This window comes from Bufo gargarizans, chromosome 3 (genome assembly GCF_014858855.1).
Source record: "Bufo gargarizans isolate SCDJY-AF-19 chromosome 3, ASM1485885v1, whole genome shotgun sequence".
NCBI lineage: Eukaryota > Metazoa > Chordata > Amphibia > Anura > Bufonidae > Bufo > Bufo gargarizans.
The window spans coordinates 89,316,236-89,343,203 of record NC_058082.1 but is presented as its reverse complement, the minus strand read 5'-3'; the positions used below and the strand labels follow the sequence as shown (position 1 = coordinate 89,343,203).

The 26,968-nt window shown below is 43.3% G+C and overlaps 1 protein-coding gene across 1 annotated transcript in view; it reads left to right on the top strand.

Moving 5' to 3' along the window:
* The window catches only part of PARP4 (poly(ADP-ribose) polymerase family member 4), a 200,755-nt gene extending 179,327 nt beyond the window's left edge, over nt 1–21,428 (top strand). Inside the window, exons 37-39 of the mRNA XM_044288460.1 lie at nt 7,727–7,865; nt 17,086–17,256; nt 21,315–21,428. Of these exons, the coding sequence (XP_044144395.1) occupies nt 7,727–7,865; nt 17,086–17,165 (219 nt within the window). The 3' untranslated portion in view covers nt 17,166–17,256; nt 21,315–21,428. The remainder of the gene's footprint in view (nt 1–7,726; nt 7,866–17,085; nt 17,257–21,314) is intronic.
* The last annotated feature ends 5,540 nt before the right edge of the window (nt 21,429–26,968 follow it).

The following is a 26,968-nucleotide window of genomic DNA, read 5'->3' as shown; positions in this document are numbered from 1 at the left end:
ATAGGCACACAGTGGAATTTGTCACTAATATAGTTGCAGTAAAATGACTCACTAACTACATTGTCTGTAGGATGACTGTGTATTAACAATGCTGAAACTGTGCTGTTTCATAATGGAGAGGTACTCCAACACATCAATAGGGCTTATGGTTGTGTTTGATATACAGTATACAACAGGGAAAAATGATGTGAACAGACAGGGCCTAAGTTCTGCATAGTTAGTGCTCTTATAGGTCATCATAATTATTATGGAGACCCCACGAATACAATACCACTGGCTAGTTTCCCCAAAAAGCAACAAAAATTTATAAATCATCCTGGGACTAGCCAGTGCAAGGATGTGCAAGTTCTCTTTATTTTACATCCCTTTTTTATTTTACATTTGAGAGTAAAAAGAAACTTTACAGTTTAAAGGGAACCTGTCATGTGGATATTTGATTATAATCTAACTAATTATATACAATCATTAACTACTAAAAAGTACCTTAGATGTATTCACTTACTGGTGTGACAGATGGTTACCTCATAATATACACACAAAGATGCCGCATGCCGCATGCTAATGAGCTGATTTGAGTCCAGCGTGATGTCAGTGAGTCCGGCGTATATTTAATTCAGAGCTATAGCCACTCCCCTGCCCACCTGCTGCTGATTCATATGGAAAATAACTGTCATTCAGCAGCAGGTGGGCGGGGAGAGTCAGGAGCTCATGAATATTCATGACTCATCATTATCAGCTGGAGCTTTTCAATACAAGATGTTGGCAGATTGACTGGGTCAATTAAAGAAAGTGACCCAGCATTTTGCTAAAAGAATCAGTCATTTATGTTGCCCTTAGTTAGGACACCATAAAACTGGTGACCGGTTCCCTTTAAGGGGGAGATTTATAAAACTGGTGTAAAGAAGAACTGGCTTAGAAGCCCATAGCAACCAATCAGATTCCACCTTTCATTTTTCACAGCTCCTTTGGAAACTGAAAGGTGGAATCTGATTGGTTGCTATGGGCAACTAAGTCTACTTTCACACTGGCGTTTTGGCTTTCCGTTTGTGAGATCCGTTCAGGGCTCTCACAAGCGGTCCAAAACGGATCAGTTTTGCCCTAATGCATTCTGAATGGATAGGATCCGCTCAGAATGCGTCAGTTTGCATCAGTTCAGTCTCCATTCTGCTTTGGAGACGGACACCAAAACGCTGCCTGCAGCGTTCTGGTGTCCGTCTGATGAAACTGAGCCAAACGCATCCGTCCTGGCACACAATGTAAGTCATTGGGGACGGATCCGTTTTCACTGACACAATTTGGCACAATAAAAAACTGATCCGTCTCCCATTGACTTTCAGTGGTGTTCAAGACGGATCCATCTTGGCTATGTTAAAGATAATACAAACGGATCCGTTCAGAACGGATGCAGGCGGCTGTATTATCTGAACGGATCCATCCATGACGCAAGTGTGAAAGTAGCCTAAGCCAGTTCTACCTTACACCAGTTTGATAAATCTCCCCCTAAGGGCTCATGCACACAACCGTATGTATTTTGCAGTCCGCAAAAAATACAGATGACAGCCGTGTTAATTCTGTATTTTGCGGAACGGAACAGCTAGCCCCTTATAGAACAGTACTATCCTTGTCCGTAATGTGGACGGAAATATGGACACACTGAAACAGAATGCACACCGAATAACTTCTGTTTTTTTTTTTTTTGCGGACACGTTGAAATGAATGGTTCCACATACTTTCCGCAAAAAAACGGAACCGACACGGAAAGAGAATACGTTTGTGTGCATGAGCCCTAAGTCTTTATTTTTTATATTTGTTATGTTGCCTGTGTGGTCAATATCTGGTTTGCTGACTCTGCAGTCTCCATATCCAAAATCCAAAATGGCCGTGCGTTCCACCATGCCAGAAATGGTCCAAACCGTCATCCGTCGGCGGCAGAGGCTGGATCATGTGAGCAACTGCGTTCCACTGTGGCGTCCCGTAGGTGTGGCTATGCGTTCCACCGGCAAGTCAGTATAAATAAGGCTATCTTGGTCAAATAGCCAGAGATGTAAAAAATGTATATATAAAGAGATACCAGTGCTTTAATGACTGACATAGCCAGGTTACTTAATGGAAATCCATAAATCCAACAATACGGAGTGGCAACCCATACTCAGTCGTCAATCTCAACCTGAATGTGATGGATGGACTTTGGCATACAAGTAGGCAAAAAAAAGTACACTAAAGGTACAAGGACACAACATCCTGATTTTTCAAGACTTCTCCGCTTTAGTATCCCAGAAACGGAGAGCATTTACCCCAATATGCCAAGGTCTCTACGACAGGGCGATTCGATTCCAACTGCTCTACCCGGCAAAACTGGGAGTGTTGGAAAATGTAATGTAATGCTCCTGAAGAAGGGGATTTGTTGTCCCCGAAACGCGTTGAGCCACGTATACACATTAAAGGTGATTGATCAGAAGCACTGGACTTTTTGCTGCCTTCCATCACTACGACTCTACATGCGATCCTGGTCAGGGGGGTCCAAGTCACAGGTGTTTTATGCTTATCCTGATGACTACCCCCCAGTGAAGTGAGTGTTATTTATTTCGTGTGATATTGTCCTGCTTGGGCACTTCACACTTTTACTATTTATATCATTTTTATCATTTTATCTTTATTAACCACACCACCATTTGACTATAGGGTTTTAGTTGGTCTTATTTGCATAGCGGTGTATATTCAGGGTCTTCTACCCGGAGCACACATTATCTCGACTCCACACTATTGCTTCACGACACATTTCTGTGCTATCTAGTAGTCATCACCGTGTAGAGGTGTTTTCTACTCCCATTTCATTCTATTTCCAACTGTACTTGATACGGGGTCTGGCGCTTTTTTTCCTTTATTTTTTGTCTTGGGGTCTATACTACAAGTGATTGACTTTTCAACACTGTAGAATATCACGCTGCACATCTATCTACTAGTGTTGGAAAATGGCAGGCAACTAATTTTCAAAGATCCATGGGATGCCCGATGTCACTTCTGCCTTGATCCAGAGAACTGAAACCTGTACTACCATAATGGGAGGGTACCATGTGCCTTTCTACACCCATGATCTTACGCTTGTGGGTAACATATGGGTCTCATTGCCCCCATCAGAACTAGACTGCGGGACACTGTTTTGTTTACAATGTGTTTGCACTACTATGCAGTTGTTTATATGGTTCTTTTTATGTTTTGTTCTTGTTATTGCCCACTCATCTCCTCCTACTTTCTTCCTCCAGGCTTTTTGTTGCGGCGCGCGGGCCCTTGAGCGCGCCACCTTGGTCTCGCCACCTCATTCACTGTTGGGACGATGGGGAATGGTCAGTTACGATGCAATCTTTGTACTTCTACACCACAGTACGGAGATCGGATGACACCACACATATTTCATGACACAGAGGACTATCACACCCCCTCCACATTAAAACTCAAATCCTGGAACGTAGCGGGCCTTAATAACCCAGTCAAAAGAAAAAAGGTTCTCACCCATTTAAAACGTATGAAACCAGATGTAATATTTTTACAAGAAACACACTGGAAACAGGGATCCAATAGGGGCCTACGGGCGACTTGGCTAGAGGGATGTTACTCAGAAGACTATATGTCCAAAGCCAGGGGGGTAGCCATACTGTTCAGAAGGGGCTTGGGGGTGTCTATAGAGGAGGAAATTATAGATAAAGGGGGCAGGTATATACTGCTCCGAATACAAATAGCGGGGAAGTCATATATCCTTTTTAACATATATGCCCCTAATCAAACTAACACAGACTTTTTCGCTAGACTCCAGGCCCTTCTACCTAGGGCAGATCTTAGCCTAATCATTGGAGGCCATTTTAATACCACCATCTACCCTATTCTAGATAATTCCACCTCACAATCATCACTTAGACCGTCCTCCAGGGACCTCACAAACCTACTGGAAGCAGTATCCCTATGCGACCCGTGAAGAATTCAACACACCACCTCCCGAGAATACACCTTTTACTTTGCAGCACACGCTAGCTTCTCAAGACTTGACTACCTATTACAGGGGTGCACAACCTGCGGCCCGGGGGCCACATGCGGCCCTTGATACCATTCTGTGCGGCCCCCAACCATCTGGTAACAGACATGTATGCCTATGTCTTGTGGCTGCTCACATGTATTTTTCATGTATTTCTCCCATTAGATGGGAGTCCTAGAAGTGTAACTAGACATTAATGGTATATAATGTGTGTTCAACATGCCATAAGTACAATATTTCAGTTGTTAATACACCTTTAAATTTTAATTGTGGCCCTCGTCATTGGTTCAGTCTGGCAATGTGGCCCCCAACCAGGAAACGTTGTGCACCCCTGACCTATTAACATCAACCTCCCTTTTCCACACTATTCAAGACACCTCGATTATGGCAATTACAATCTCAGATCAAGCGCCCATCACCATGACTATACAAACCCTATAATCACAAATCAGAACTAGGCTATGGAAATTTCCAACATATCTATATACAAACCGGATTCCAAAAAAGTTGGGACACTAAACAAATTGTGAATAAAAACTGAATGCAATGATGTGGAGATGGCAAATGTCAATATTTTATTTGTAATAGAACGTAGATGACAGATCAAACGTTTAATCCGAGTAAATGTATCATTTTAAAGGAAAAATACGTTCATTCAAATTTTCACGGTGTCAACAAATCCCCAAAAAGTTGGGACAAGTAGCAATAAGAGGCTGGAAAAAGTAAATTTGAGCATAACGAAGAGCTGGAAGACCAATTAACACTAATTAGGTCAATTGGCAACATGATTGGGTATAAAAAGAGCTTCTCAGAGTGGCAGTGTCTCTCAGAAGCCAAGATGGGTAGAGGATCACCAATTCTTACAATGTTGCGCAGAAAGATAGTGGAGCAATATCAGAAAGGTGTTACCCAGCGAAAAACTGCAAAGACTTTGCATCTATCATCAACTGTGCATAACATCATCCGAAGATTCCGAGAATCTGGAACAATCTCTGTGTGTAAGGGTCAAGGCCGTAAAACCATACTGGATGCCCGTGATCTCCGGGCCCTTAAACGACACTGCACCACAAACAGGAATGCTACTGTAAAGGAAATCACAGAATGGGCTCAGGAATACTTCCAGAAACCATTGTTGGTGAACACAATCCACCGTGCCATCCGCCGTTGCCAGCTGAAACTCTACAGTGCAAAGAAGAAGCCATTTCTAAGCAAGATCCACAAGCTCAGGCGTTTTCACTGGGCCAGGGATCATTTAAAATGGAGTGTGGCAAAATGGAAGACTGTTCTGTGGTCAGACGAGTCACGATTCAAAGTTCTTTTTGGAAATCTGGGACGCCATGTCATCCGGACCAAAGAGGACAGGGACAACCCAAGTTGTTATCAACACTCAATTCAGAAGCCTGCATCTCTGATGGTATGGGGTTGCATGAGTGCGTGTGGCATGGGCAGCTTGCATGTCTGGAAAGGCACCATCAATGCAGAAAAATATATTCAGGTTCTAGAACAACATATGCTCCCATCCAGATGTCATCTCTTTCAGGGAAGACCCTGCATTTTATAACAAGATAATGCCAGACCACATTCTGCATCAATCACAACATCATGGCTGCGTAGGAGAAGGATCCGGGTACTGAAATGGCCAGTCTGCAGTCCAGATCTTTCACCTATAGAGAACATTTGGCGCATCATAAAGAGGAAGGTGCAACAAAGAAGGCCCAAGACGATTGAACAGTTAGAGGCCTGTATTAGACAAGAATGGGAGAGCATTCCTATTTCTAAACTTGAGAAACTGATCTCCTCGGTCCCCAGACGTCTGTTGAGTGTTGTAAGAAGAAGGGGAGATTCCACACAGTGGTGAAAATGGCCTTGTCCCAACTTTTTTGGGATTTGTTGACACCATGAAATTCTGATTCAACATATTTTTCCCTTAAAATATTAGAAGTTGGCACCTCCACATCATTGCATTCAGTTTTTATTCACGATTTGTATAGTGTCCCAACTATTTTGGAATCCGGTTTGTAAGTCAGACGAATTCCAGGAATACCTCAAAATACACTGGGACAATTTTGTGGAACATTGAACACTTAGATAACCTCCCACTCCTATGGGCAATATCCAAGGCAGTCCTTAGAGGACATATTATCAACTACATCCGATTGAAATGCAAAAAAGCTGCTGAGAAATTCTCCTCCCTGCATACAAATCTGCTCACATCCCAACAGTCATATGCCCACTCTCCCTCCCCACAGACCAAACAAATATATGAGGAAACTAAACAGATACTAGAGTCCTTTGTCCATAGTCAGGCAATCTGGATGACCCTGGTTGGATCAGAACAAATATTTCAGGGAGGCAAACAAATCGGGACGCCTTTTGGCGCGTCTGACCCAAAACCGCACTAAATATGTCCACATTCACTCTTTACATGACCCCACCTCTATAAGTACGACCGGGCATATATATCTCCGGTACAGGGCCATCGAATTGTGTCTTCGAGTCGGATAGTTGCTTTCGATGTGGATAGGCAGGAGCAGATATTTTTCATTGCTTGTGGTCATGCCCGGTGATACAATCCTTTTGTGGTAAAATACGCACATTCACCACCACTTATCTGACGTCAGCAGCACCTCTAGTCCCTATATGGGGCATTTTTGGGTATATTGACTCCTCAACCACACGATGCACCCCTGGCAGACGGAAATTACTATTTCTAGTAGCAGGGGCGGGGGTCAAGACCATCCTCCACACATGGATTGACCCTTCACCTCCACCATTTAAGCTATTTTTACAGAAACTCTCCTTCTTAATGGAAAATGGATTGGGTAGAGGCATCTTTCAAAAAGGAGACTCAAGTGAAGAAATTTTCCGCATTCTGGGAGGGTTTTATAGATATCTTGCCTCTCCAGGTTAGGAGATGCATCCAGGAATGTTTCCAGCTCACTTCATGGTACCAGATACGTATCCTATCAAATGACCTACCTATATCAGGGATGTGATCTAACCGGGGTGCTTGATGGGGGTCCCTGCGTGCCGCGTGCTTGCTTAGATTTCATACAAACTAATTAAGGAGATGAGATGAGTGAAATGGGCTACTGTTATGTTCTGTTCACGGAGAATTTAGTTAGGGTTCCCCCACCACTTCTTCCCATACCCATCCCTCTTTACCCCCCCCCCCCCACCCTTTTCCTTAAAAAACAAACAAAAAAAGGTTGACAAAATAACTTTGATGTATTGTCATATTTGAGTGTATTCGAAAGGTCAAAGCTGGGTCATAAATAATAATGCTTAATACTATTGTTTATAACAAAATGTATGTTATTTTCTTTATGTCAGCCTTAAATAAAAACATTTGAAAAACAAATGGTGCTGTAGGGGAAATCTCTTTAAGCCAGTACCGCATGGACGCTGCTTACCTGCCATCTATTTTCTTCAGGATTGTCTCTTCTCCTTTAAGACACAAGGACAGTGACTGCAGCTTAGCTGCATATTTGTCCATACGGTGACATACTGTGTGTCACTGTACATATACATACACATATATATTGTTACCTTGTGAGACGTTCCTATATTAGGCTAAGGAACGTTTGTGCTTCCAGTGCTCTTGTTATGTGCATGCTTTTTGTGACTATTAACAGTCATATACGAAATGCATTTATTATGAGAATAATTCATTATAATAGTTACTATTCTCTCCTGTAGGTTAAACCCAGCCCGCCTAAAGCTCTGCGACGCAAAAAGCCGTTAGTCAAATTATGTATAGCGACAGAGCCCAAAGAAAAGTGTTTTTCACTTGTTGAAAGCATTGAGATAGGCAGAAGACCTAACCACATTGAAGCCGGTACGTATACCCGTGTGTTAACATAATTTTTTTAGTTTTTGTGTTTTCGTTTTTCACTTCCTGCCTTTCTGGGGCCATAACGTTTTTTATTTTTCCGTTCACATAGCTGTATAAGGGCTTGTTTTATGCAGGACAAGTTGCACTTTATAATTCCACCATTTAATATTGCATACGCCAGGCATGCTCAACCTGCGGCCCTCCAGCTGTTGAAAAACTACAACACCCAGCATGCCTGGACAGCCTTCAGCTATTAGGGCATGCTGGGAGTTGTAATTTTTGCAACAGCTGGAGGGCCACAGGTTGAGCATGCCTGGCATATGCTATAGTAGGAAGCTGGGAAAAATATTCCAAATGGGGTATAATTGGAAAAAAAATATGCAATTCCCAACAGTTTTATGGGTTTTGTTGTTTTACGGCATTCCCTGTATGGTAATACTGACCATTTACTTTCATTCTCCAGGTCAGTACAATTACAACGATACCTCATATGTATACTTTTTCTTGCGTTTTTGTACTGAAAAAATAATATAAAAACCTTAAATAAAATTATTTTTGTCTTTTTGTTGCCATATTCTGACCCCTATAACGTTTTTGTAGTTATGTGTACAGAGCTGTGTGAAAGCTCATTTTTTGCGGGGCAATCTATACTTTTCATCAATACCATTTTGAGGTTTGTATGACTTTTTGATCACTTTTTATTTAATTTTGTTGTGGGAATTGGCCATTTTGCCTTTTTTTCCCAATTTTCCCAATTTGCTGTTTTCCGTATTTGATAAATATTTTTACATTTTAATAGTACATCTCAGCATTGCACATGATGTGTTTTATTTTTATTTTTTATTGTGTTTTCTTTTTATTTTCATTTTGGGGAAAGAGGGGGTGATTAGAATTTTTAGATTTTTTTTTAATAACTTTTTTGCTTCTTTCATAGACTCCAGTGCATTAGCATTGGAGTCTATGGGGATTATACTATATTCCTATGGAGCCCTGACACGGGAACTTATGTGCAGGAGGAGGACAGGGGCTGCTGCACACACATTTAGGCTCCCCCGATTCTTGCACCGATCCCGGATTTTAGGCTACTTTCACACTCGCGTTTTGTGCGGATCAGTTTGCATTATCTGTAACATAGCCAAGATGGATCCGTCTTGAACACTATTGAAAGTCAATAGAGGACGGATCCGTTTTCTATTGTGCCAGATTGTGTCAGTGAAAACGGATCTGTTTGGCTCAGTTTCAGACGGACACCAAAACGCTGCAAGCAGACTCCAAAGCGGGATGGAGACGGAACGGAGGCAAACTGATGCATTCTGAGCAGATCCTTATCCATTCAGAATGCATTAGAATGCAAACTGATCAGTTTTGGATCGCTTGTGAGAGCCCTGAACGGATCTCACAAACGGACAGCCAAAACACCAGTGTGAAAGTAGACTTAGCGTGTACAGATGCCTGGCAATCGCCTGCACGCTAGCGGAGGAGACATGCAGCGACCTCCTTCACAGCTTCTTTCAGCTTTTCCTAGGCCAGTGATGTCACGTCATCATTTACGCCGCCTAGGGGCAGCTCAGCCCTATTCAAGCTAATGGGGCTAAGTGCAGTACCAAGCACATTTGCTATACAATGTACAGTGCAGTGCTTGGCGAGCTGTGAGAAAGAGCCTTCTCAAAACAGTTGATCAGTGGGGGTCTCGGGTCTCGGACCCCACCAATCAGATACTTATGACCTATTCTCAGGATAGGTCATCAGTATTAGGCCCCTTTCACATGAGTGAGTTCCACACTTCAGACTTGCAGCATGTGTCAGCGAGTGTACAATTTTCAAAAAGAGGACCCTATCTGGGTATAGGTATGATAACTACATCTCCACAATAAACCAAATGGCTAAATACCAAACTTGACCCAAATACTTGTATCTAAATAAAATGTAACTTTTAATTCACACCATTAAAACTAATTTGTGAGCTAAATAGAGGGTTAAAAATAATACAGGTGACATACAGTCCTGATCAAAAGTTTAAGACCACTTGAAAAATGGCAAAAAAATAATATTTAGCATGGCTGGATCTTAACAAGGTTCCAAGTAGAGCTTCAACATGCAACAAGAAGAAATGGGAGTGAGAGAAAAAAAAATTTGAGCATTTAATTTAATGAAAACAACGAATAAACTGAAACAGGCTGTTTTTCAGCTGATCAAAAGTTTAGGACCACACCTCCAAAAAAAAACTAAACCCCCCCAAAACAGAAATCCAACTTCCAAACATGAACTCAGTAATGAGTAGCTCCGCCGTTATTGTTTATCACTTCCAAAATTCATTTCGGCATGCTTAATGCAAGCGTTTCCATGAGGTGAGTGGGAACATTTCTCCAAGTGGTGAAGACGGCCGCACGAAGGCCATCTACTGTCTGGAACTGTTGTCCATTTTTGTAAACTTCCCTTGCCATCCATCCCCAAAGGTTCTCAATTGGATTTAGATCAGGGGAACATGCAGGATGGGCCAAAAGAGTGATGTTATTCTCCTGTAAGAAGTCCCTTGTCCTGCGGGCATTGTGTACTGTAGCGTTGTCCTGTTGAAAAACCCAGTCGTTACCACACAGACGAGGGCCCTCAGTCATGAGGAACGCTCTCCACAACATCTGGACATAGCCAGCGTCCGTTTGACGCCCCTGCACTTCCTGAAGCTCCATTGTTCCACTGAAGGAAAAAGCACCCCGGACCATTATGGCGCCCCCTCCACTGTGGTGCGTAGAAAACATCTCAGGTGGGATCTGCTTGTCATGCCAATAACGTTGGAAACCATCAGGACCATCAAGGTAAATTTTTTCTCATCGGAGAATAAAACTTTCTTCCACCTTTGAATGTCCCATGTTCGGTGCTCTCTTGCAAAGTCCAAACAAGCAGTTTTGTGGCGTTCAAGGAGACGAGGTCTTTGAAGACGTTTTTTGTTTTTGAAGCCCTTAAGTCTCAGATGCCATCTGATGGTTATGGGGCTGCAGTCAGCACCAGTAAGGGCCTTAATTTGGGTTGAGGATCGTCCAGTGTCTTGACGGACAGCCAATTGGATCCTCCGGCTCAGTGCTGATGACTTTTTTTGGGTCTTCCACTTTACTTTTTTGTTCCATAACCCTCAGGATCATTAAAAAAATTCCAAATGACTGTCTTACTGCGTCCCACCTCAGCAGCGATGGCGCGCTGTGAGAGACCCTGCTTATGCAGTTCAACAACCCGACCACGTTCAAAAAGGGAGAGTTTCTTTGCCTTTGCCATCACAACGTGTGACTACCTGACAGAAAATGACAATGAATCCACATCTTTGCACAGATTTGGCCTTTTAAAGGCCTGTGGTCCTAAAATTTGGATCAGCTGAAAAACAGTCTGTTTCAGTTTAATTGTTATTTTCAATTAATTGAATGCTCAAAAAATGTTTTGTCTCACTCTCATTTCTTCTTGTTGCATGTTGAAGCTCTACTTGGAACCTTGTTAATATCCAACAATGTAAAATATGATTTTTTGCCATTTTTCAAGTGGTCTTAAACTTTTGATTAGGACTGTATTAGATGACACTGACATAATGCTGCCAGTGTTATCCAATACATTCCAGAACTGTAAGGCCCCTTTCACACGAGCGAGTTTTTCGCACGGGTGCAATGCGTGACGTGAACACATTGCATCCGCACTGAATCCTGACCCATTAATTTCAATGGGGCTGTGTACATGAGCATTGTTTTTCACGCATCACTTCTGCATTGCGTGAAAATCGCAGCATGTTCTATATTCAGCATTTTTCATGCAGCCCTGGCCCCATAGAAGTGAATGGGGCTGCGTGAAAAACGCATTGCATCCGCAAGCAGGTGCAGATGCGATGCGTTTTTCACTGATGGTTGCTAAGAGATGTTGTTTGTAAACATTTAGTTTTTTATCACGCGTGTGAAAAACGCATCAAAACGCATTGCACCCACGCGGAAAAAACTGAACACAATGGCAGACAAAACTGACTGAACTTGCTTGTAAAATGGTGCGAGTTTCACTGAACGCACCCTGAACACATCCGGACCTAATCTGTCACGCTCGTATGAAAGGGGCCTAAAGGGTTACATAGCATCATAAATCAATACAATGCTATGTGACCCCGGCAGTGCTCTGAGGTTCAGAACAGATGCTCTCCCTCACACATGCTGCGAGTCTGATGCGTGGGACTCGCTCGTGTGAAAGGGGCCTTAAAATGTCAGAAAACTCTTTTAAAGGGGTTCTGCACTTTCAATTAACTGATGATCTATCCTCTGGATAGATCATCAGCTTCTGATCGGCGGGGGTCCGACACCCGGGACCCCCGCCGATCAGCTGTTTGAGAAGGCATCGGCGCTCCAGCAGCGCCGCGGCCTTCTCACTGTTTACCGCCGGGCCGCCCGCCCACTGACGTCACGACTTGTATCAACTACAGTGGGCGCGGCTAAGCTCTATTCAAGTGAACAGAGCTTAGCCGCGCCCACTCTAGTTGATACAAGTCGTGACGTCAGTGGGCGGGCAGCCCGGCGGTAAACAGTGAGAAGGCCGCGGCGCTGCTGGAGCGCCACTGCCTTCTCAAACAGCTGATCGGCGGGGGTCCCGGGTGTCGGACCCCCGCCGATCAGAAGCTGATGATCTATCCAGAGGAAAGATCATCAGTTAATTGAAAGTGCAGAACCCCTTTAACTAACAAGAAGCTTGAACCTTTTGGCTATATTTTATAGGATATATAAACTTTAGTGGTTTATCACAGTAAAAACAAACTTGGACACCGCGCAACACCCATCAATCTAAAACACCCCCTCCTGCTATTTCTCTCTGATACAATAATGCCAATAAGTATCTCCACTAAGGCTGGTTTCACACGGGGGTTGCGGATTGGGGCGGATGCGTTCAGGGTGCGATCAGTGAAACTCGCACTATTTTGCAAGCAAGTTCAGTCAGTTTTGTCTGCGATTGCGTTTAGTTGTTCAGTTTTTTCCGTGCGGGTGCAATGCATTTTGATGCGTTTTTCACGCGCGTGATAAAAAACTGAAGGTTTACAAACAACATCTCTTAGCAACCATCAGTGAAAAACGCATCACACCCGCACTTGCTTGCGGATGCAATGCGTTTTTCACGCAGCCCCATTCACTTCTATTGGGCCAGGGCTGCGTGAAAAACGCAGAATATAGAACATGCTGCGATTTTCACGCAACACAGAACTGATGCGTGAAAAACAACGCTCATGTACACAGCCCTATTGAAATGAATGGGTCAGGATTCAGTGCGGGTGCTGTGCGTTCACGTCACGCATTGCACCCGCGCGGAAAACTCGCTCGTGTGAAAGGGACCTAAAGGATCAAGATTGCCTTGATTTGGATACTTTTCTGGAACTTCTCGTTCTCCGAGGTGCAGGTCACATCATATGGGGCTCAGGTCTTTTCAAGGTTCTTGTGCGCAGGGGGTTTCTACAGATTAAAGGCTGCTAGTTGGGATTTCGCCCCGGCCGGTGGTGAAAAACTTTGCTATGCTATTACTCGCACTCGCGCGGGTGACGTCACCACTAAGAGCTACAGATCGTCAGTAGCACCAAAAACCAACCAACGCGTTTCGAGCAAATTACGATGCTCTTCGTCAGGGAATCACTTGAACGCTACTGTTGCTTTCTTTATATAAACATCACTTCTCTGCATACACCCTACCAGCGCCATGAATCCATCTGCGCCTCATTCGAAACCAAACAGTTCAATCTCGAAATTAAGGCCCCTGGTTATGAGCGTATCCATATTAAAAATCCATTGCGTTTCTTTTCTTGACATATATATTTTTTTTTATAAAATCTCCTTCTCTTGCTTCCTTTTCCTTTTTCTAACCTAATAGATGACGATCCCTCAAAACTTCCATCATTCTCATTTATCATCATTTATTGGGTTAGAAAAAGTGGAAAAGGAAGCGAGAGGAGGAGATTTTATTAAAAATATGTCAAGAAAAGAAACTCAATGGATTTTTAATATGGGTACACTCATACCCAGGGGCCTTAATTGCGAGATTTAACTGTTTTGTTTCGAATGAGGCGCAGGTGGATTCATGGCGCTGGTAGAGTGTATGCAGAGAAGTGATATCTATATAAAGAAAGCAACAGTAGCGTTCAAGTGATTCCCTGACGAAGAGCATCGCAATTTGCTCGAAACGCGTTGGTGTTCTTTGGTGCTACTGACGATTTGTAGCTCTTAGTGGTGATGTCACCCGCTCCCCTGCGAGTGCGAGTAATAGCATAGCGGAGTTTTTCGCCACCGGCCGGGGCCGAAATCCCAACTAGCAGCCTTTAATCTGTAGAATCCCCCTGCGCACAAGAACCTTAAAAAGACCTGCGCCCCATATGATGTGACCTGCACCTCGGAGAACGAGAAGTTCCAGAAAAGTATCCGAATCAAGGTAATCTTGATCCTTTAGTGGAGATACTTATTGGCATTATTGTATCAGAGAGAAATAGCAGGAGGGGGTGTTTTAGCTTGATGGGCAGTTGCGCGGTGTCCAAGTTTGTTTTTACTGTGATTTGCAGGACATATGGGACTGCCACAACACTGCAGCATTGATACAAGTATCTAGCGCCAGTGATTTTAGCTTTAGTGGTTTATGTTTAGATTTTATTTTGATATATTTAGTCATTAATATGTTTATTATATGATGATTAATGTCTCTTGTGAAGCATTTCACGGTACTACGGTACCCATCTAAATCAATGGACTGTCTGTGTAATGTATGGCTACATCGGGACCTCTAAAGCCACTTGTTGCTAATAAGGACTGAAACAGCAAGAAGAACTTCACCAATACAAATCTTCCTAAGGGCTCATGCACACAGCTGTTGCCTGGCCGTGGCCGTATTTCGGTCTGCATACGGTGGGTCCGCAATACACGGGCACCAGCCGTGTGCATCACGGATCGCGGACCCATTCACTTGAATGGGTCCACAGTCCTGGAGATGCGGACCAGAGGCAAGAATCGGAAGCCGACAGAAGCACTACGGAGTGCTGCTGTGGGTTTACTGTACGTGCCTCTGCACCGCAAAAAAGTAGTGCATGCAAGTGAATGGGTCCACGATCCGCATGCGGCTGCCCCACAGTCGGTGCCCGTGCAGTGTGGACAGCAATTTGCTGTCAGCAGCACAGGCTCAGGCAGCACACGGTCGTGTGCATGAGCCCTTATTAGGCACGCTGAAAAAGCCATAAGGGCAGTGTTGAGCGAACTTGTGTTTTAAGTTCGGCATCAAAAGTTCGGGTTATCGAAAAATCGTGTTATGGATTCTAAATTCCGTTATGGTCCATGATATCGGAATCCATAACGCGATTCTTTGATAACCCGAACTTTAGACGCCGAACTTAAAACACAAGTTCGCTCAACACTGCCTAAGGGCTAAATTCCCCGCTTGTTGCCCTCCATAAACATAATCCTAAAATATTCTACTTTATTATTCCCTCGCATTCAGATCATCACATTATGCCCATGTGGCAAATTGCACATTGCTACTGGGCACATTACCCTGTTGAGACTTATTTTTCTTAAAATGATTTAAAAGGCAATTTCTTGAAAAAAGGGCCCAGGAATCACTGAGGCGTATAACTGGATTTCCCTAGTCATGGAGTCACCGCTGCCAGCCCAACCACCTCGCTGTAATTGACATTCCCTTAGCTTCCTAAAGTCTGGGCCGGCTCATCCGAAATCTCACACCTGTGCACTTAACAGTCCTCTTCAAAGGCCTCATGCACACAACCGTATTTTTATTCTGCATCTGATCCACAAGATGCTGACCCATTCATTTCAACAGAGCCACAAAAAATGTGGACCGGATGTGCATGAGGCCTAAGGTTGCTGCCGTGTCTGTCAGACTAGCCGTGAAAGGTTCATGGACCTGTAAATGCGCAATGTGCTATTGAGGTGTATGCACCTCAATTCACTGCGCATGTTTCCAGCGAGGAGGAAGCACAGTCACAGGCGTAACTACCAGGGTAGCAGGAGTAACAGGTGCTACAAGGCCCAGTATCTAATGGGGCCCATCTACACTCACATGTGTAGTTAGTGATATACTGTATACGGAGAATAGAAGAGTGCATTACTTTTTGCATTATTTCTGTGCTATGGCTTCACTGATTTATTTCTGTACATCACCATGAGCATGATACTATTGTGATATCACTGTGAGCGTTATTGCTGTGACATCTTTGTGCACATTTTACTTGCTTTGTTACTTCTCTGTGCACATTCTCCCATGACTGCTGTGACATCACTGTGTGCATTATCCCTGTACTTTAGGGGAACCACCATAATCATGTTCTGAACTTGCTACTGAACATGGTCATGGTGGTATGGTGGTACGAGGCCCCTATTACAAGTTTTGCTATGGGGCCCCATGAGTCATTGTTACGCCCTTGAGCACAGTGTTCCATACACAGCCTGTGAGATTTCAGGTGAGCTGGCAATGAGCTAAAGTAATGTCAATCACTGCGAGGTAGGTGGGCTGGCGGCAGTGACGTCATCAATACTGAGGTCCCAAAACATCCCCTTAATGTAGAACCAAGTCTTAGGCCAACATATTTAGTAATGTTATAAAATGATACTGTATTATAAATATCAAGTAAAATCATAAAGGAAGTGTTTATAAGCATTGTATAAATTGCAAACCTTTACTGCACTGTAAACAGTTGTAGCCCCCCGCCTCCACCACACTGCCCCACCACTACAGGTATTGTGGTTGTTAGTCGGTCAAACTATACTTGGAGAGAACATTTCCTATTATTGTCTGCCAATGATCTCCATAGCTTTCTATGTTATGATAGTATATAGAACGCTTGTTGGGTTATCATGATTACAGACTAAGGGCTTCTGCACGCGGCCGTAGCCATTTTTGTGGTCCGCAAATTATGGATCCGCAAAACACGGATACCGGCTGTGGAAAATGTGGAATGAAATGCCCTCCCCTCTATAGAACAGTCCTATCCTTGTCCATAAAATGTACAAGAATAGGACATGTTCTATTTTATTTTTATTTTTCAAGTGCTGCGTAAAGGACATATGGATGCAGTCAGCACACTGGTGTGATGTCCGCACCTTTTGCGGATTGTATGCGGACAAAAAATACGGTCATGTGCATGAGCCCTTAGATATTAGGTAAAATGGCTTGATTGTGACTACAACTTCAATAAAAAAAATATAATTATTATATAATTTTTGTATAGGCCACAGTCATCGGTTCAGTAATTCCCCAACCTCCAGTCCCATGTGGGGTTCCTCTAGCCTCATATGGGGAATTGCTTGATTCAGCAACACAGTACAATACAATCAGCTCCTCAGATTTTGGAAGCTTTGAATTCACAAAGAAAAATAGAAGGTTTACGTCAATGCCTTTGGTATGTATATTTTTGTGCTCATATTATTAAGTATCTCTTACAATGTAATTTTCTATCTAAACTACACTCCTCAACATTGAAATTGCAACACCAAGAAAGACAAGCCGAATGGTTATGCAAATTGAGGAGGTAGCCGATGTCGCTGAGACCTGCAAATGATCAAGGACAAAGCAATTTTATTTTTTTTCATTGTTGCATTCCAAGAGCTAGAACACTTATTTCCCTTAGCTGCATTAGGGCTTGTTTAATGTTTTACTACTTTTGCACTGTGAATACACTTTAAAAAAAAATTGTATTTTAAATTTTTTCATCAATGATGCTGAGTGAGGGCTTGTTCTTTTTATAGGACAAGCTTAAAGGGGTTATCCCATCTTAGATCGCTAGGATATGCCCCCATTGTCTGATAGGTGCGGGTCCCACCGCTGGGACCCGCACCTACAAGGAGAACGGAGCAGAGAAAGTGGAGGAGGGCGCACTGCGCATGCGCAGCCGCCCTCCGTTCATTTCTATGGAGCCGCCGAAAATAGCAGAGCGCTGGCTCTGCTATTTCCTTCGGCCCCATAGAAATGAATGGGAGCGCTGGCCGCGCATGCGCAGTGCGCTCCCATTCACTTCAATGGGAGAGGCGGGGAGCTGTGCCTGGTGGTGGACGGACCCTGGGAAACCCGGGTCTTCCAGCCACAACTCTCCCCGGCTCCGTTCTCGTTGTAGGTGCGGGTCCCAGAGGTAGGACCCGCACCTATCAGACAATGGGGGCATATCCTAGCGATATGCCCCCATTGTCTATGATGGGATAACCCCTTTAAGTTTCCATTTGTACCCTTTTGGACTACAGTCTATTTGATCACTGTTCCACTGTTTGGGGGCCAATGTGTTTACTGTGTGGTACAATGTACATGTAAACTTCATTCAGAGGATCAGAATAATTACTTAGATACCAAACTAATAAATATATTTTTTATCTTTTGCCACTTTTGTACCAAATTTTTACAAATATTTTTGGGGTGTGTCATAACTTTAGATTTCAACCTATAGAGCTGTCTGCAGACAACCTGTAGTTTTATTGGTACCATTTTAAGGTACAGTACATAGCACTTTTTGATTGCTAGACAATCGATAAAAAATAGCCGAAGTTTCAAACCTCTTGTTACTTAAATAAACACACAAATATATATATATATACTGTACATACACATACATATGTTTTCCCTCCAGATTTTTATTTATTAAACATTTAGAAAAACATATATCATTTTCTTTTCACTTCACACGTACTTGATACTTTGTGTTGGTTTATCTCATAAAACCCCAAAAAAATACATTTACGTTTGTGGGTGTAATGTGAAAACATGTGGAAAAGTTCAAGGGATATGAATACTTTTCAAGGCACTATATATATATATATATATGTTTATACAGTGGGCAAAATAAGTATTTGATACACTGGCGATTTTTGCAAACTTTCCCACCTACAAAGAATGGAGAGGTCTGTAATTTTTATCGTAGGTACACTTTAACTGTAAGAGACAGAAAAAAAAAAATCCAGAAAATCACATTGTATGATTTTTAAATAATTAATTTGCATTTTATTGCATGAAATATGTATTTTATCACCTACCAACCAGCAAGAATTATGGCTCTCACAGACCTGTTAGTTTTTCCGTAGGCTAAGTCTACACAACGACATCTCGCGTCGCAGTCACATGTCACAGTGCGACACCATAGACTATCATTCTAAAAATTGCCGCGCAACATGGTTGCGACAAATGACGTCATGTAGACCTAGCCTTAAGAATCCCTCCTACTCTGCACTCATTACCTGTATTAATTGCACCAGTTTTAACTCGTTACCTGTATAAAAGACCTGCAGGTGGGAAAGCTTGCAAAATACTTATTTTCCCCAAATGTACACAAGTGCAAAAGTGCTCTGTAGTAACAATATATATATATATATATATATATAAATGTTGCCAATTACGTTAGATATGGAGATGCCCAAGTTCCAACGCCTTTCCCCAATCTTACTGGTTTATCAGGGGATTATAAAAATGTGGAGATCACCATATAACGATACCAATCACAATCATGATAGTCAGATAAATAAAAAATTGTGCATTTTTGGTGGATCTGATGTGGACCCATTCATTTCAACAGGGCTACAAAAATGTGCACAGCACATGGTATGCCCATGCCGCAGTAACGCAAAAAAAATAAAAAATAGAACAGAACAAAAAGAGGAACATTTCTATAGAAGGGGAAAAAGAAAATGGCGGTATGCACAAGGGCGGTATCCGTGTTTTGCGAATTCTCAGTTTGCACACCGCAAAACACATACGTCCATGTGCATGGGGTCTAAGGTTACTGCTGCATCTGCAAACTAGATGTAAGAGAGTCCTGGACCTGTAAATGCACCATGTGCTAAACTATATACTATAATTGTGCACATAATGCCTGTGCTGTAACTTCTCATGTAGCTGCTCATGTTCAGAACCTGTTGTTCAAGGTGGTTATGGTGGGGCTCTATTACAAGTTTAGCTATGAGGTCCCATGAGTCATTGTTACGCCCCTGAGCACAGTGTTCTATGGGCAGGTGTGAAATTTGAGGCCAGCTGGGGCTGACCTCAAGAAGCTTAAAGGAATATTGATTGCTGCGAGACGGGCAGCTGGCGGCGGTTACTCTGTGATAGTATTGATCAGTATTGTCAATACAGAGGTCCCAGAAATCCTCGTTAAGGCCTCATGCACACGGCCGTTGCTTGGCCGTTCCTTGCATAGGGGACCCAATTTGCGGAAGGTGTGATGCCACACCTTCCGAATTGCGGACCAATTCTAGTGAATTAGTCCGCATCCGTTGATGCAGTGAGCACACGGCCGGTGCCCGCATATTGCAGGCCTGCTGTTTCCGGGCCGCAATACGGGCATGTCCAGGTAACGGCTGTGTGCATGAGGCCTAATGTAGATTCCAGCATTAGGTTAACATAGAAAGTAATGTCACAAATTATTATAAAAAATATCATATAAAATCCTAAGGCTACATTCACACAACAGTAAAAAAAAACACACTGTCAGTTTTTCATGGCCATTCAGCATCCATGTGTGCATTCATTTTGTCAGTTTATCCGTTTTTTACAGCTGTTTTTCATGTCAGTTAAAAATGGCCTTGAAAAACAGATGAATTTAATTGGTTTATTTATTTTTTTAAGCATCCCAACCCCTGCAGTGCCCTCTGTAGACTGTCACAGTGCCCCATAATGACCCCATAGTAGGCCTAGTATATACAGTATAGGGCCCTGTAGAGTGCGACTCTATATATAAAATCCACCTAATAGTGCCCCCTGTGTAATAAAATGCCCCCAATAGTGTTCCCATACTATAAAAATCTCCCCCAATAGTTACATCAAAATGCTGGGAGCATCAGTTCCCTCCAGTGCAGAGCAAGTCTCAGCGCGTTCAAGTGGATGAGGTGAGTATTTAAGTATGTGTGTGTATATATTATATATATATATATATATATTTATTTTTTATTTTTTTCATAGACTTTGGTTCTAAAAAAAAAGTGACAGCCATTAATAAAACTGCTTTTTTCCACTATTATGTGAATGTAGCCTAAAAGTAATATTTGTAAATAAGTATTGTATAAATTGCATATCTTTGGTGCACTGTGAAGAGTTACAGCCCGCCACCTCCACCACAATGCCCCACCAATACAGTTATTTTAGTTGCTAGAAGGGAGAGGGCCTGAAAAAAGCCATTTCACTATGCTTGGAGTAAAATTATACTTGGAGAGAACTTTTTTTTTTTTTACTGATGACCTCCATAGCTTTCTATTTTATGGTAGTAGATAGAACAGTTGCTGGATTATCATGATTACAGACTTAGATATTATGTAATATGTCTTGAATGTGACTACTTAACTCTAGTTTTACAAAAAGTCATAGTCAGTTTGCACTTTCAAAGCTCACTTTGTGCACACTTTTGTGAAAACTAACTTATTTACAAAATAGAATTATTATTAAATCATTTCTGTGTAGCTCAAAGACCGATTTTCTTGGTTACAGGCTGCTGCACCAAGTTTCTCACCGTTTGGTTCAGCAATTCCCCCACCTCCACTCCCAGGTAGTGGTCCTCCAGCTCCAGTACATCAGATTATGGCACCCCCACCTCCCCCTCCGGTATGTATATTTTTGTGCTCATATATTTTTATAATTATCTCTTACAAAGTAATATTTTAGCTAAACTACACTCCTCCACATTGAAATTGCACACCATGAAGGACAAGCCGTAAGGTTATGCAAATCAAGGAAGTAGGAGACGTCGCATAGATCGCGTGGGATCATTGTAGAATGCCTCTTGATCGTCGATGTGCCAGTTATCACCACTTGTCGCAAACGGAGATGAACAGAAACCTTGAACTCAGAAACCTTGGTTTATCACTCCAGCAGATTGCTACGCACCTAGGCCAATTTGTCAGTGCTGTTCAACGTTGGTGGTGGTTAATGTTGCAATGATCAACTGGAACGACAGCAAGAGGTGCACAATGATGATCCTCTGCACGGGCAGATCATCTAATGATGATGGATAGTGATTTGCATTCTGTACTGCGAGTGAAATTGCATGTCATATCCCAAGCATAGGGCGGCAAACAGCATCTACACAAACCATCAGAAGGCGTTTGCACGACATTGATCTACAATCCAGAAGTCCAGCTACAGGTGTTCCATTTACCTCATGCCACTGTTCTCCAAGACCATCCTGGCACACAGCAAAATAGCAATGTAGTTTGGAATGGAGGTCTGTCCTCTTCAGCAATGAGTCCCACTTTAGTCTCAGATGCAATGGTCTGGAGTCCATGTGGGCAACACCATGAGGCCTTCAAAAGGGATCGTCACACTGGTCCTACTCCTTGGATTATAGAGGGGGAGGCATAATTTATGGTAGCCGGACCCCTCTAGTCTTCATTTCAGGTACACCAACAGCTCGGTTAGAATGATTTGATTGTGGAATCAGTGATACTGCCATTTCTACAAAGCGTCCCAGGAGTTGTATTTCAACTGGAAAATGTTGGCCCACGTGTTGATTGTAGTACCGTGGGCAGCCTGCAGCTTCTCCGGACTTGTCTCCCATCGAGCACATCTGGGACATCATTGGTCAGCATTTGCAAATGGAGCTGCTAGCAGTGGATCTTGATGATTTAGGTGCCCAAGAGCATTCAGCATGGCAGAACATTCCTCAGACAATCATTAATAACCTCATTGATGTGTGAAGGTGTGTGAAGCATTTCACGGTACCTATCGAAATCTTTAGACTGTCTGTGTAATGCATGGATGCACCTGGTTGTCTACCTGTTGCCACCTGTTGCTAATAAGAGCTGAAACCACAAGATGACGTTAACCAATACAAATCCCCCTTAGTAATCGCTGTCTATTCCGATATTGCATACACAGAAAAAGGACTAAAAAGCTTCATAAGCAAAATCTAAAAATATTCAACTTTATTATATCCTTTAATAAAGAATGGAAAATGGATTAATATTTACTGGCAGCCCTGAACTGCCAACTACCCGGTAACTGACTTTTGCTCTGCTTAACCCTGTTGTACCCATATAACCTGTATCTGTAACCTCAGTCCACTGTATATATTCTCTGTGTATATTGTGTTATTGTTAAAGGTAATATTAATTATTGATATTTTGGATAGTACCAATAATTCATATTCATAAATAGGCGTGAGTCGTCTAGTGATGACTCCGCCTATTTATACCAATTAAACAAATGATACTGAATACATCGCTCTATACTGAACTACCTGCGGCTATTGCTGCGGTGCCCTACTACTACAAAAGACTACACACTGTGCTTGAATAAAAGGTATTTATTAACACACTACACATTACAGTCTAATATTTGATTATAATTATATAGATCTATATCAATGGAATAGATATATATATTTATAGCAGCACACAGAAATATAAGTACACACACTATAACAACACACTAATACGGTCCTAACTACGCTAACACAGTCCCAAGTCCTCCCCAGGATCTAACTACAATTACACTTACATACACACAAATATCGGCAACCCACCCGCCTGGCTACTCACTGTCCCTACGGGGTACAAGGGATTAAACACAATTGTGGCACTGCAGGGGTTAATACTTGCAGGCTAGGGTACACAGGGTTGTAGCTGGACAGCAAGGGTTTACTGTGCAGGGGTAACCCAAGAAAGGGTTAACAATTCAAGGGTTCCTGGATGGAGGGGTTCAGGAGAGCAGCAATGAAGGGTTTAATACCCTGCAGGGGTATCAGGGGTTAATGCTGGGGCTACACACAGGGTCTGAGGAGTTGATGCTGCCAGGATTCAGCAGCAGGCAGGGGTTAGGGGTGCAGGGTAGACTCTGAGCGCAGTGCATCGCTGCCGGCACTCTCTTCTATGGGTTATGCGCTCTCCTTCGGGGGGGTTCTGTGTCTCCTAGCGCAGCGCAGCCCTGCGCTTGGCTGCCTGCGCTCTCTTCTCTGGAGGGGGAGGTAGGGATCCCGATCTGCCGAGCACAGTGCCACTGGGGTATTTAAACCCCGCACGCCTGCAGCCAGGTCCACGTGGGCTGGCGCGGTGATATGACATCACCGCATCAGCCCGCGCTCCCAGGCGGGGGGATCCTTTGATCCTCCCGCCTGTGGAGATATCGCACATCTCTGGCGCTGTAATTACACGCCGGAGGTGAGTGGCACACAGGGGCATGGGAACTCTGTTCTCATGTCCCTGTTAGGCATACCAACTCCGGGGAGAGGATCTTTATTGATCATCTGTCCTTTGAAGTGGCCGAAACTGGACAGAATTTGTTCCTGCTCCTAGAGGCTCCGTTCTCCCACCTTTGTCGCCTCCCTCCAAGTCCTGATTGATAGGACCAGGCAGCGCTCACATCTGTCTGCCAGCCCTGTGCTCTGGTGAAATCTCGTGCTGTTCAGCATTCGGCGCAGGTGCGGTGAGGGAAAGACGCTCGCAGGCGGCCAGCTTCCTGACCGCCCCTGCGCCGAATACAATCCCTTTAAATCTCCTTAAAGCCATTTTCTTGAAATAAGTATTTTGGCCTAACGTGAGGTTAGTGTGGGACCAGGAGTCACTGGGGCTTATATCTGGATCCTCCTAGTCACAGAGTCCCCTTTAGTAGCCCACCCATCTTGCTGTGATTGACATTCACTTAGCTTCTAAACGTCAGCGCCGGCTTGACCGAAATCTCACACTTGTGTATTGAACAGTCCTCTCCAGTGTAAGGCCTAATGCACACAACCGTATTTTTGTTGTGCATCCAATCCACAAGATACATGCCCATTCATTTCAACACGGCAGTAAAAAGTGCAGACAGCACACTGTGTACAGTCCGCATCCATATTTCTGTGCCGCAGTCCCGTGATGTCCTATATTTGTCCATTTTGCAGACAAGGATAAAACATTTCTATAGAAGTTCATATAAGGCTAAAATAAAACGGTAGCATACACACGACAGGTATCCATTGTTGGGATCGGTACTCAGGATGGGGTTGACAGTAAAAGACTGCACTGGAGACAGCAGGTTCAAAAGTCCAAAATACCATTTATTTTTCCTCCAACCCAAGTTAGAGGGTCAACTTGTAAGGGTCCACGTCTACTTAACACAAACTGCAAAAAAAAAAAACCTTCCCGGTCTAGGCTCTAAACATAGGTTTCACCAAACACCAGGAGATCAGACTCTTCACTGTAGACAGGTCCACCAGCATCCAGGCTCTGGCTCACCTTGAGATCACCTCAGGCCAGAGGTAATATCTGTGCTGGAATAAGAGTGTGGACTGGTCCCTCTACCAAATCTAGCCACCAGTCCAAAAAGATTCAGCCTACAACAAGATCCGAACAAAACGGCTCCAGAAAAATAAACCTTTACTGGAACTTTCTGGATTGTTGCATCTTACACAGTTGAGGACTTTGGGTGAGATATACACTCCTTCCAGCACTTTACCACACACCTTGCCACACCGTGTTTTGCAAACCTGCGATTTGCGGAACGCAAAACACATACGGTCGTGTGCATGAGTCCTAAGGTTGCTGCTTTGTCTGTCAAACTAGCGAAGGTTCATGGACCTGTAAATGCGCAGTGTGCTTTTGAAGCTAACATGTTTGCACCTCAGTTCCCTGCATTGCTGGGACATCATTGTGCACATTTTGCTTGTGCTGTAACTTCTCTGTGCACATTCTCCCATGACTGTGACATCACTGTGTGCATTATCCCTGTACTTTAGGGAAACATACATAATCATAAGCTGCTCATGTTCTGAATTTGCTACTAAAGGTGGGGCCCTATTACAAGTTTTGCTATGGAGCTCCTTGAGTCATTTTTATGCACTTGAGCGTGTTCAATTTAGAGCCGCAAGATTTCAGGCGAGGCACTGACCTCTGGAAACTAAAGGAATGTCAATCACTGTGAGTTGGACGGGCTAGTGGCAGCGATGTACTTGGAGTCAAATTATACCTGGAGAGTACGTTTGATATTATTTTGTACTGATGATCTTCATAGCTTTCCATTTTATGGTAGTATATTTAACAGTTTCTGGATTATAGTGATTACAGACCTAGATATTAGATAATATCTCTTGAATGTGACTACTTAAACGGAACCTGTCACCTCCAAAAACCATCCCAAGCCGCCAGCAGTACCTGAGAGTATCCAGCAGTGTATTTCTGATGATCATTTTCTTCCTGAAGGCAGATTCGGCAAAAGCTCTGAAAACGTTCTTTTATCCCCTGCCTGCGCGATTTTCTAGTCATGCTTGCTTCAAGTCAAGGTAACCGTGCCCCCTTCCCTGCCCCTTCGCCTGTGACTGACAGCCTGCAAAGCCAGCCGAACTCTCGTGCATAAGTGCTGTCAGTCACAGCGAAGGGGCAGGGAAGGGGGCACGGTTACCTTGACTTGAAGCAAGCATGACTAGAAAATCGCGCAGGCAGGGGATAAAAGAACGTTTTCAGAGCTTTTGCCGAATCTGCCTTCAGGAAGAAAATGATCATCAGAAACACACTGCTGGCTACTCTCAGGTACTGGAATGGTTTTTGGAAGTGACAGGTTCCCTTTAAACCTTGTTTTAAAAAAAAAAAATAAAATAGTCAAGACAAAGTCAATGTACTGTATGTTCTTCTCAAAGCTCTTGTTTTGGGCACGCTTTCGTGAAAATTATAATATATACAAAATATAATTAATACTATATAATATTTATATAGGTCTGCTTTTCTTGCTTACAGGTTTCTGGATCAGGTTACTCACTGTTTGGTTCAGCAATTCCCCCACCTCCACCCCCAGCGAGTGGTCCTCCAGCTTCACTAAGACAGTTTATGGCACCACCATCGCCCCCTCCGGTATGTATATTTTTGTGCTCATATAATTTAATAATTATCTCTTACAATGTCATTTTGTATCTAAACTACACTGAAATTGCAACAGAATGAAGGACAAGCCGTATGGTTATGCAAATCTAGGAAGTAGCAGGTGACGCTGAGATCGTGTAGGATAATTGTGCGATGCCTCCCAAACTCCGATGTTCCAGTTATGACCACTTGTCATGAACAGAGAAGAAACATTGAGCTGAGAGACCTTGGTTTATCACTTCAGCAGACTGCTACACACCTAGGTCGAGATGTCGGCATTGTGCAACGTTGCATGTCCCGCTGGTTGGGGTGGGGGGC